A 12,937-nucleotide genomic window follows, 5' to 3' on the forward strand; every position below is an offset into this window, starting at 1 on the left:
TACTAACCTCAACTAGGGTTAAGCTAGCCCTGTGCATGGGTGCCTTGTATGTACACGCAGAGGCAGGGCAGTGGGAGGAGTGGAGACGTGGCCATTTGTGTGACAGTCCCAAACAGGTAGACAGTGTGGGGTGGGCTGGCTGAGGAAGTTATAGGCAACTATAACTATGCACATACACCCCTGAGAAGCAAAAGGGGTCTTTGGGAGTGAAAAAATAAGGAACTAAACCTTCCCACATAACAAATATTGATAAAATGGACCATAGGCAAGCATAAATCTATAACTATAGCACAGACAATGCTTTTTCCGAATGAACTACAACACATCAGGTTTTTACCATAACACGTGATAATGCATTGTATCAGTAGTCAAAGATACAATTGTATCAAAAGATACAATTGTATCGAAAGTCAAATAAGCTTCCAGTCAAACAACTAAGAAACCATAAATTGTGTTTTATAATCATTTGCCTTCAAAACAACTTTCTTATTGGAAATGCATTGTATTTGTACCTCTATCTATGTACATATATGTATAGGTATAGATGTATACATTCTATAAACTATAAAGAAACTTATTATAAAGAAAGTGAAAACATTCCCCAAATCCCATCCTCCAGGTTTAAAGAAAGTTAACATTTTAGAAGTTTAATTTCAGATACCTCACTCTACATATACGAGTAGATAAATAGATAAAAAGCTCTAAATAATTCAAAGTGACAACTTGTACTATTTTAAAATGAAAAAATATTTTAACATAACTTTACTAGAATGAGAACAACAAAAAAACTTGTTGATGTTTCTTCATAAAATATATTAATTCCTAAAAAAACAAAAACAAATTAAATCTGCACTTAAAGTTACGCATCTAGTGGCCTCCTGTTCTGAAAAGTTGGGGGCAGGGGGGAAAAGCACATATCTAATCCCATAGTTTGGTATTTTTACCTTCTTGCATCTGTAACATTTATACTCTGTTCTACAACTGTAATTCCTAAATTATCCAGTCACAATTACATTTAAATGAACTCACTGCTCAGTATCCATCATTGGACCATGGTTTCTTTCCTTCTTTATTTTTTTCACTCATCTCACTGTTGGTTGGATTGTTTCATTTGTATTCCCGAAGAGGTTGTATGCTTGACATAACTTGACTTGCTCAAATTCACTAGGTATAAAATTCATCAGTCGTATTTTCGCACAGAACTTTCTAAAGAAATATTTTGAGACTGCTTCCTTTCATTAACGTTGTTTTCGATCTCTCAATATCATGACACTTCCTTTAGGGAATATCACATCCCCTTGACATCTGGGGATCTATGTATTATTTCTTTTCCCTTTTATATTTTGTTCCACATTTATTAGTGCTAGGCTGGCCTACATCATAATTATGATTTTGGGTATGGGAAGTTCTTTGTTTCATGTTTTTCTATCTATATTCGTTTTTTATTTTTTTTTGGTTTGGTTTTAGTGACTTTTATGGAAAAGGAATACTTTAAAATTTTCATTACTTTGACATATTTAAGGAAAATTTTTGAAAACTTATAGTTGCTCACCAGGTCTCTCATGCCCATAGCCTTATGAATATCACATGATGAAAAGAGCATAACTACGCAGATACAGAGAACAGACTGGTGGTTCCCAGAGGCGGGGGTGGGGTGGGGAGGGGTTAAGTGAAATGAGTGAAGGGGGTCAACAGGTACAAATTTCCAGTTATAAAATAAATAAATCATGAGGATGTAATATGCAGTATGGTGACTACAGTTAACAATAATGCACTACATATTTGAAAGTTACTAAGAGACTAGATCTTAAAATCCTCATTGCAAGAAAAAAAGTTTGTAACTGTGTACAGTGACAGATGTTAACTAGACTTATTGTGGTGATCATTTTGCGATACATACATGTATACACATATGAAATCGATATGTTGTACACCTGAAACTAATATATTGTTATGTCAATTATACCTCAATTTAAAAAAAAAGAGCTCAAAAAAAAAAAAAAAAAGAGCTCACTGAAAAAAATAAAGCAGCTGATGAATACTACTTTTAAATCAAAGCTGTATATATATTTTAAATTTATTTCCTTTACCTCTGTCTGTATATCTTTCACCAAGTTTTTTTTTGTTTCTTTTTTTTACTGATTAAGGTGTCTTCACACTTGTGTGAATTTCTGTATATATTAGTCTACTTTTTCCTTTACATGTTTTCTTCTCCCTTCTGGTCTTTCTGAATCTCTCTGATATTTTTTTCTCTCTTTTCCGATATTTTTTTCTTTCTTCCCTTCTTCTTTTTTCTCCCCCTTTTGGGCTTTCCCCTGTTCTCTGTTTTTTCACCTTTGTTTATATTTTTTCCTCTCCCTCCTTTTCCTTCCTTCTTTATTTTTTCACATTTTTTCCCTGAATTGGTTGTGATTTAAGCTTAGTATTTCCTGTTTTACTGAAAAAAAAATTATGGTCTTTGTTAGTCGATACATATTTATCCAAGAAAATATTGTTTCTTTCCAAGCTGTTGTTCATTGATATTTATATCAGCATTCCTTTGAAGCAAAAGAGTTTTAAGTTTCTGTTCTTAATCATCTTCTTTTATTCTCTATCAACTACTGTCTACTTTGAAATCATCATTTACTAATTAATACCATGACTTTAAAGTCCAAAAGTCAAATTTTAGCTGCAAATGTAAACAAATTTTTACATGGCTTTAGTAACAAAGCTAAATTCTGTGTGCTGGGGGAGAAACTGCAAAGGGTCATATTTTTGCATCCTGCATTTTCAATAGAAACTAAGTGTGTACATTAATAAAAAGGGAAAAAAAACCAGTTAATTCAAAGTATTCTTTTTCGTGCATGGTACACATATTTGGAACCAATTCTTTTTTAACTTCTTTCTAAATGATTTTCTGATTAACAAGACTTTCCTTAACTCAGAATTTTTATGTCATTTTGAATTCATTATCATATGCAACTCCCCAAATCCTTCCTCTTTAATTTACCATCTCTTATTTCTAGCCCATTTTTTTCTGTATCACTCCACAATAGTGGCTACAAAAGAGTTTTATAGTAAGTGTCTATGTCTCTGTTAACAAAAGTGGGGAGAATGATTTTGGGTGCCAGCTAATAGCTGTTGTACAATAAAATATATTTTAGAAATGCAGTTGTAAATATAACATGTTCTCCTTCAACACATTTGTCGACAAATGAAATGAAAGTCGCCTTACCCCCTCGCTTGTTGATCTTGGCATAGCCAGGAGAATAGCTCCCAGACATAGAGGATGAACTGCTGAAAGCGACATGGGGGAGTCCAGACACAAGTGGCTCATCACATTTTTCTGAAAAGACAAGAGAGAGAGAGAGATTCAATAAAGATCTTTAAATATTCATTAGATAAAATCATTTGTTAAAATCATTTGTTAAAATAATCACTGAATATAGTACAAAATTTAAAATCTATTTAGCAAATGATTGGAATTTCAGTAACTCAACTATGATAATTCTAATAAACCACAGGCACAGTTTAAACCACCTTCTGATTCTCAAGCATTATAACTATGAGAGAGTGTTTTATTCTGAGGGGCCTCAACGCAGGCCTGCTATCTCAGAATCATGAATAACATTGTGGTTGTTTATTTCCCAAGCTTTGGAATCTGGCAACTCTTAAAAATCTTCAGTTATTTATTCATTGTAGGGATTTGGGGTTAGAAACATGGAGACTGAAGGAGGGAAGACCAGGAGGAATAATATCCAAACTAAAAGATTAGGAAAGAGGTGTCAGTGAGAGAAGACAAGAAAACCACCAACATGAAAAGCACTGCTGTCTAAAAAAATTAATCAGTTCCCATCATACTTGACTAATCAACTGCACTGGAACCTGGTGTTCCCTCAATTCTACTCCTCTCTTGGCTTCTACACTGCCATTAACTTTCTTTCCCTCCTCCCTTACTACTGCTGACTCCCCCATTCCACTTTGATGGATTGTTCTCACCTTCCTAATGTCTAAATGTTAAAGGGCCCAGGACTCAACTCTTGGGGTTCTTTCTAGTCTCCTCTCACTCTCTGGGAGACTGCACCAAGGTCCATGTCTTCTCAGACTGGAATATCGCAAATCCTACCACCTCATGTCACCTGGTCATCTGGTCCAAGAAGCCATCCGCGATCACTGCTGTGAAAGACTGAATAGCCTTCCTGCTTCCTCCCTTGCTATAGTCCTTCTGTACACAGTAGCCAAAGGGACAGTTTTAAAAATATAGGTGGGTAAGGTGGCTCCTGCACTCAAAACATCCCCTGGCTCCTGTTCTCAGTCACTTGGAATGAAGTGCAACGTCCTCCAATGGTCCACAGCGGTCCCTGCACTCATCACATCTTCCAGCATCCTTGTGTTTTGCTGTCCAGCCACCCTTTCCTTCTAACTGCAACAACAGACCTGCTCCTGCCCTGGCCTTCGCTGTTACTCTTCCAGCGACCACAAGCCTCGTCCCTCACCTCCCCCAGGCTCTTCTCAGTGTTATCTCTCAAAACGCAGAGGAGCTTTCCTAGTCCACCCAGCTACACGAATACTGCACTGCTCTCACTCTCTGTATCCACTTCCAGCTTTATTTTCCTTCATAGCATTTAGAGCCCCCTGACACGTTGTGTTCTCACTCATTCAATTGTTTGGTTGCTTTTCTCTTCCACTCGATTGGAAGCTCTACGGAATAAAGTTTTTGATAGTTTGTTTAATGCTTACTTTCCAGTGATCTGAACAGTACCTGGCACTTGGCACACGCTCTTACAACATTTGTAGAAGGAAGGAAGGGAGGGAGGGAGGGAGGGGGGATAAATGAATGAAAAACAACAACAACAACAACTAAACCCAACAGACTCAGAGTCTTGAAGCACGATGCTGAATTACAACATGGTACAACACCTAACTTTTAGAGAGATGGTCTTAAATCCCCAGCAAGTGTTTACACGTGTTCAGTATTCTGTTTAATATGATACAGAACTACACTGTATTTTCTAGAATGGCTGCTCTCTCAGATATTCATAAACAGGAAAAAAAAACTAGCAGTAGAAGGAATGAACTAGTTTTCTTGAGAAGTCACTCAAGTGGAGTGAAGTCCCCAGTGATACTGGGGAAATGAATTATTATTCATTATCTTACCACTCAAGTGTGTACAAAACTGAAGTTAAAATGAACACATCCATCCTTGTAAATCATAGTTAGAGTTCTTATTTTTCTTAGTTCTGCTGCAAGTGCCTCTGAAAAATATGAATGTGTGTATGAATATAGTCCCTGGAAAGTTAAATATAAAAGAATGAAACTATGAACATAAAATTTATTTTACAAGTATCAATTCACAAAGTAAGAATCCACAGTGAAGGATTTCATATTAATTGTCTAAAAATTTACTATTCAGTTTAGATGCCAGTGAGCACACATATAAAACTTTGATTTCCTAACTTCTGACTCAGTCTAACTTTGTACAGTCTTTTGATGTAAATTCTGCATTTAACTTTAAGGAGTAATCGTTACTTCAAAACTTTCCATTATATTAAGAATGTGCTAATGTTCATTTATTTTTATTGTACTCATTCATATAAAATAAGAATCTATGACATATAAACACTACTACATACAAAATAAATAACCAATAACCAACAAATACCTACTTTATAGCACAGAGAACTATACTCAATATTCTGTAATAACCTATAAGGGAAAAGATTTGGAAAAAGAACATATATATATATTTATTTATGAATCACTCTTTGCTGAACACCTGAAACTAAGACAACATTGTAAATCAACTATACTTCAATAAAAAATAAAATAAAATAAAATAAATAAATAAATATGTAAAAAATAAGCTGTGCTGTGCAAGGGACAGGAAATGCAGCAGTACATGAAACTGACAACATTCCTGTCCTCATATAATTTCTGTTCCAGCAGAAACTAAAAATAACTAAAACAAAAACAAACAGGTAAAAACATAAAGGTTAATTTATAGTATGAGATGGTGAAAAATACTACAGAGAGACACTAAATATGAAAGAGGGGGCAAGGAGTTTGGGCGGTGGGGTGGAGGTTGAGAGAGTTGCTGTTTTTGCTGCCCAGTCAAGAAAAATCCCTTTGATCAGGTGACATCTGAGTAGTAATTTGAAGGAAAAGAGGAAGTGAGCTCTGCTAGAAATCAACAGGATCGTTTCAGGAGAAACCTCTTCTAGTCTAAACCTGCTCAATAAGGCTAGCTTATACCTGGTAATAAGGAATTATACATTCAATGCATATATAGTTACATGTTACACATGGAAAATGATTAAAATGAAGTTGATAAATAATTAAGTGATCCATTAGCTAGTTTAAATTTAGAATTTAAATATAGCAGTTATAAAACTTGAAAACAGTTTACCCTTATTATATTAAAAAAAATTTTTGACTTCCATAACAAATTAATCATCTTCATACCAAATTAAAATTTTTTCACTGATTTTTAAAACCCATATAAATCAAAATAACAAAATTAGAATAAAACTTGAATCAGGAAAGATAAGAGTATATTAAAGATTATTTGCTTTTTTTTTTTTTTTTTGCGGTATGCGGGCCTCTCACTGTTGTGGCCTCTCCTGTTGTGGAGCACAGGCTCTGGACGCACAGGCTCAGCGGCCATGGCTCACAGGCCCAGCCGTTCCGCGGCATGTGGGATCTTCCCGGACCAGGGTACGAACCCGTGTCCCCTGCATCGGCAGGTGGACGCTCAACCACTGTGCCACCAGGGAAGCCCTATTTGCTTTTTTTTAAAAAGGTGACTATAAACTTATTATCAGAATTTAAGCATCAGCAACCTCACAATCTTCTAAACTGAGACAAAATCTATAACCATGTAATTAAGAAAAATGCTACATAACTGTATGTTCTCCTGGAAGACTTTAACCACAAATATTTCTTGAGATCTTACTCTATGCTCCGTACTGTTTTAACAAGTTTGGGCAATAAAATCTACCTATGTATCACCTTTCTATCTATCTATCTATCTATCTATCATCTATCTATCTATCTATCTATCTATCTATCTATCATCTATCTACCTCCCATCCCCTCATGAGATGCAATAATATATGGACCCACATAAAGTAATTAAACATGAAACAAGAGAATAATATCACCAGTTTGTAATTCAATGCTGAATAGAATATAATCAAGTACTGAAAGTAACAAATAAGTTAAAAATGCTGGGCTGATTTTTAGGTGACTTCCTTGTCACTACTTGCTCTGTCCTAAGTGTGCGACCTTGAGAATGTCAGTTACCCCCTTTCTACAGATGATTCACATATAATATGAAGAAATTAGCTAAGTTTCTCGCAAGCCCTAAAACCCCTGAGCATTGTCAAGCACAGGAGTCCACAACTATATCCCACAGGTCAAATCTGGCCCAATGCTTGCTTTTGTAAGTAAAGTTGTGTTGGAGAACAGCCCCACTCACTCATTTATGTATTGTATGCGGCTACATTCACAGGGCAGCACAATGTCACAAAACGAGACTATACGGCCTCCACTTATGGGATGCAGCAAAAGCAGTTCTAAGAGGGAAGTTTATAGCAATACAATCCTACCTCAAGAAACAAGAAACATGAAACATCTCAAATAAACAACCTAACCTTACACCTAAAGCAATTAGAGAAAGAAAAACAAAAAAAAAAACAACCCAAAGTTAGCAGAAGGAAAGAAGTCATAAACATCAGATCAGAAATAAATGAAAAAGAAATAAAGAAAACAATAGCAAAGATCAATAAAACTAAAAGCTAGTTCTTTGAGAAGATAAACAAAATTGATAAACCATTAGCCAGACTCATCAGGAAAAAAAGAGAGAAGACTCAAATCAATAGAATTAGAAATAAAAAAGAAGTAACAACTGACACTGCAGAAATACAAAGGATCATGAGAGATTACTACAAGCAACTATATGCCAATAAAATGGACAACCTGAAGGAAATGAACAAATTCTGAGAAAAGCACAAGCTTCTGAGACTGAACCAGGAAGAAACAGAAAATATGAACAGACCAATCACAAGCACTGAAGTTGAAACTGTGATTAAAAATACTCCAAAAAACAAAAGCCCAGGACCAGATGTCTTCACAGGCAAATTCTATCAAACATTTAGAATAGAGCTAACACCTATCCTTCTCAAACTCTTCCAAAATACAGCAGAGGGAGGAACACTCCCAAACTCATTCTACGAGGTCGCCATCACCCTGATACAAAAACCAGACAAAGATGTCACAAAGAAAGAAAACTACAGGCCAATATCACTGATGAACATAGATGCAAAAATCCTCAACAAAATACTAGCAAACAGAATCCAGCAACACATTAAAAGGATCATACACCATGACCAAGTGGGGTTGAGCTCAGGAATACAAGGATTCTTCAATATATGCAAATCAATCAATGTGATACACCATATTAACAAATTGAAGAATAAAAACCGTATGATCATCTCAATAGATGCAGAAAAAGCTTTGGACAAAATTCAACAACAATTTATGATAAAAATCCTCCAGAAAGTAGGCATAGAGGAAACTTACCTAAACATAATAAAGGCCATATATGACAAACCCGCAGCCAACATAGACCTCAATGGTGAAAAACTGAAACCATTTCCACTAAGATCAGGAACAAGACAAGGTTGCCCACTCTCACCACTATGATTCAACATAGTTTTGGAAGTTTTAGCCACAGCAATCAGAGAAGAAAGAGAAATAAAAGGAATCGAAATCAGAAAAGAAGTAAAGCTGTCATTGTTTGCAGATGACATGATACTACATATAGAGAATCCTAAATATGCTACCAGAAAACTACTAGAGCTAATCAATGAATTTGGTAAAGTAGCAGGATACAAAATTAATGCACAGAAATCTCTGGCATTCCTACACATTAATGATGAAAAATCTGAAAGAGAAATTAAGGAAACACTCCCACTTACCACTGCAACAAAAAGAATAAAATACCTAGGAATAAACCTACCTAAGGATACAAAAGACCTATATGCAGAAAACTATAAGACACTGATGAAAGAAATTAAAGATGATACAAACAGATGGAGAGATACATCATGTTCTTGGATTGGAAGAATCAACCTTGTGAAAATGACTCTACTACCCAAAGCAATCTACAGATTCAATGCAATCCCTATCAAACTACCAATGGCATTTTTCACAGAACTAGAACAAAAAATTTCACAATTTGTATGGAAACACAAAAGACCCCAAATAGCCATAGCAATCTTGAGAAAGAAAAACAGAGCTGGAGGAATCAGGCTCCCTGACTTCAGACTATACTACAAAGCTACAGTCATCAGGACAGTACAATACTGGCACAAAAACAGAAATATAGATCAATGGAACGGGATAGAAAGCCCAGAGATAAACCTACACACATATGGTCACCTTAGTTTTGATAAAGGAGGCAAGAATATACAAGGGAGAAAGATAGCCTCTTCAATAAGTGGTGTTGGGAAAACTGGACAGCTACATGTAAAAGTATGAAATTAGAACACTCCCTAACACCATACACAAAAATAAACTCAAAATGGATTAAAGACCTAAATGTAAGGCCAGACACTATCAAACTCTTAGAGGAAAACATAGGCAGAACACTCTATGACATCAATCACAGCAAGATCCTTTTTGACACACCTCCTAGAGAAATGGAAATAAAAACAAAAATAAACAAATGGGATCTAGTGAAACTTAAAAGCTTTTGCACAGCAAAGGAAACCATAAAGAAGATGAAAAGACAACCCTCAGAATATGAGAAAGTGTTTGCAAATGAAGCAACTGACAAAGGATTAATCTCCAAAATTTACAAGCAGCTCATGCAGCTCAATATCAAACAAACAAACAACCCAATCCAAAAATGGGCAGAAGAACTAAATAGACATTTCTCCAAAGAAGATATACAGATTGCCAACAAACACATGAAAGGATGCTCAACATCACTAATCATTAGAGAAATGCAAATCAAAACTACAATGAGGTATCACCTCACACCAGTCAGAATGGCCATCATCAAAAAATCTACAAACCATAAATGCTGGAGATGGTGTGGAGAAAAGGGAACACTCTTGCACTGTTGGTGGGAATGTAAATTGATACAGCCACTATGGATAACAGTATGGAAGTTCCTTAAAAAACTAAAAATAGAACTACCACACGACCCAGCAATCCCACTATTGGGCGTATGCCCTGAGAAAACCATAATTCAAAATGAGTCATGTACCACAACGTTCATTGCAGGTCTATTTACAATAGCCAGGAAATGGAAGCAACGTAACTGTCCATCGATAGATGAATGGATAAAGAAGATGTGGCACATATATACAATGGAATATTACCAGCCATAAAAAGGAACGAGGGGTCCCTGGTGGCGCAGTGGTTGAGAGTCCACCTGCCGATGCAGGGGACACGGGTTCGTGCCCTGGTCCGGGAAGATCCCACTTGCTGTGGAGCGGCTGGGCCTGTGGGCCATGGCTGCCGAGCCTGCGCGTCCGGAGCCTGTGCTCCACAATGGGAGAGGCCACAACAGTGAGAGGCCCATGTACCGCAAAAAACAAAAAACAAAAACAAAAACAAAACAAAACAAAAAGAAACAAAATTGAGTTATTTGCAGTGAGGTGGATGGACCTAGAGTCTGTCATACAGAGTGAAGTAAGTCAGAAAGAGATAAACAAATACCATATGCTAACACATATATATGGAATCTAAAAAAACAAACAAAAAAATGGTTATGAAGCACCTAGGGGCAGGATGGGAATAAAGACGCTGACCTACTAGAGAATGTACTTGAGGACAGGGGGAGGGAGAAGGGTAAGCTGGCGCAAAGTGAGAGAATTGCACGGACATATATACACTACCAAATGTAAAAAAAATCAATAGCTAGTGGGGAGCAGCCACATAGCACAGGGAGATCAGCTCAGTGCTTTGTGACCACCTAGACGGGTGGGATAGGGAGGGTGGGAGGGAGATGCAAGAGAGAAGAGACATGGGGATATATGTATATGTATAGTTGATTCACTTTGTTATAAAGTAGAAACTAACACACTATTGTAAAGCAATTATACTCCAATAAAGGTGTTAAAAAAAGAGAGACTATATGGCCTCCAAAGCGAAACTATTCACTATGTGACCTTTTACAGAAAAAGTTTTCCAACCTCTGGTTTACTATAATAAATATTCCACGTATCCATGAAGAAGAAAGATTAAAGATCAATTACGGTAACAGGTAACATACAAATAATGAATACGACCTGAAGAACTGAGGGCATATAGATGAAAAGGGTTGAGACACTGTCGAGAGAGGAAAGCTTAGGCAAAATCATGGAGACTACAACGGGATAAAATTTCCTGGAGATGGTTGTCTGCACTCCACGTGTGCCCATATTGCCAGACTGACTGTGATGATGAACTATCCATTTTTATCTCCAACTGTAATAATATTTATTACACATTCCATCTTCCAAAGAGACAGCTTGCTTGTTGTTCTAGAACATGTGTCTCAATATTCTGCAGACATTAAATATAAGGAAATCAAGTAAATCCCCAAAGTTAAAATTTTTATAGTAGTAGTAGTAGTAGTAGTAGTAATAGAGAGAGAATGCTAACATTTGAAATAATTTAGTATTGTATTCTCCCATACTAGGATGTCTTCCAAAACTACAGCCACACAGTTATGGAAAATATTCGGTCTCCAGTGTACTTCTATTCCAGGGAATCTTGGATGAAAACTAGAGGAGCAGATGGGCCTTGAGTTTTATTTTCATACAATTTCAGTCAGTCTGCAGACTAGCTGTAAGAATTCTGTACGAATTCAAGCTGGAAGAGAGGAAATGACTGGTGAAGAGAGAGGAAGTGGCTGTTGCCCTTCACCTACGACAGTGTGGCCAAGAGAGATCTCTACTGGCAAGCAGTATGGACGGGAATTTGCAAGATCAAATGACTTCAGAACAGATGTAATTGACATCAGAGTATCATTCAGTTGTATCTGTGATTGAAAAATAATGTTGGAAAATTTTTCATAACACATCTTTGAAAAGTATAGCACTTAAATACATGTTTTATATCACACATTTGGAAATACAAGCCAGATACCCAGAAAACAATTAAGACTAGCAAAGGACTCCAAAACCAAACAGTGCTATCAGGATGGAAATTCTAGCAATAGCTTTGATTCGTATTTAGGAAAACAAACAAACAAACTGGAAAAGGCATATTCTCAGGGGAATACATAACTCATTGGTCTCCTTACATCCTGTGCATTCAATTCCTAACTTTTGAAGCTGGAGCTACATTACTCTTCCTGCCTCAGGTTTTATGACCCTTCCTCTCCATTGTCAGGGAAAGTTTAAGAGGCCAGACCTCCCCCTAAACTCTTCTGTTTCCAATCAATAGCCTCCTGCCTTGCTCCTTACGGCCAAAACTATCTTCAAATCCAAGCTAAACGTCTGTGCTAATTCCCTAGCAGCATCTCATTTCCTCCAGAGATGGTCTCTCTTCCCCTGACGCTCATTTCAGTGTCTGGAGTCTGGATCCCCATCTCGATGCTCCAGGACTGCATCGTGCCTCCTGATCCTGAATTTCCTGATGCTCTGTCTGTTCACACAGATGCCCAAACATAGCCAACTGTTGTCCTCACCAGCTGAGAAAGCAACTACCTGTGTACCCACCTACTGATGACAATGTTATCCTCTGTACCATCTCCCTGACTTTCTAGACAAAGCATGCTTTCTGTTGTTACTTTGCTTCAAAGCCAGTGGAAGATCCTTTGGACAAATGAGGTGTTATTTCTTGTCTAGCCTAGTGGATAGTTTCAGGATTTGAATGAAAAGGAGACTGAAGTCATGACTCAGGTGCTTCCTGAGTAATCACTGAGGTTAATATTACCCCTTCGATTCTTCACAAATTATAA

The 12,937-nt window shown here is 36.7% G+C and overlaps 1 protein-coding gene across 2 annotated transcripts in view; it reads right to left on the reverse strand.

The window, feature by feature from the left end:
- CNTNAP2 (contactin associated protein 2) overlaps positions 1-12,937 on the reverse strand; it is a 2,024,023-nt gene that overhangs the window by 1,396,504 nt on the left and 614,582 nt on the right. For both annotated transcript variants that reach the window (XM_067041938.1, XM_067041937.1), the window contains one exon: positions 3,215-3,325. In XM_067041938.1, the coding sequence (XP_066898039.1) occupies positions 3,215-3,325 (111 nt within the window). The remainder of the gene's footprint in view (positions 1-3,214; positions 3,326-12,937) is intronic.

The sequence above is a fragment of the Kogia breviceps genome, chromosome 9 (genome assembly GCF_026419965.1).
Source record: "Kogia breviceps isolate mKogBre1 chromosome 9, mKogBre1 haplotype 1, whole genome shotgun sequence".
Taxonomy (NCBI): domain Eukaryota; kingdom Metazoa; phylum Chordata; class Mammalia; order Artiodactyla; family Physeteridae; genus Kogia; species Kogia breviceps.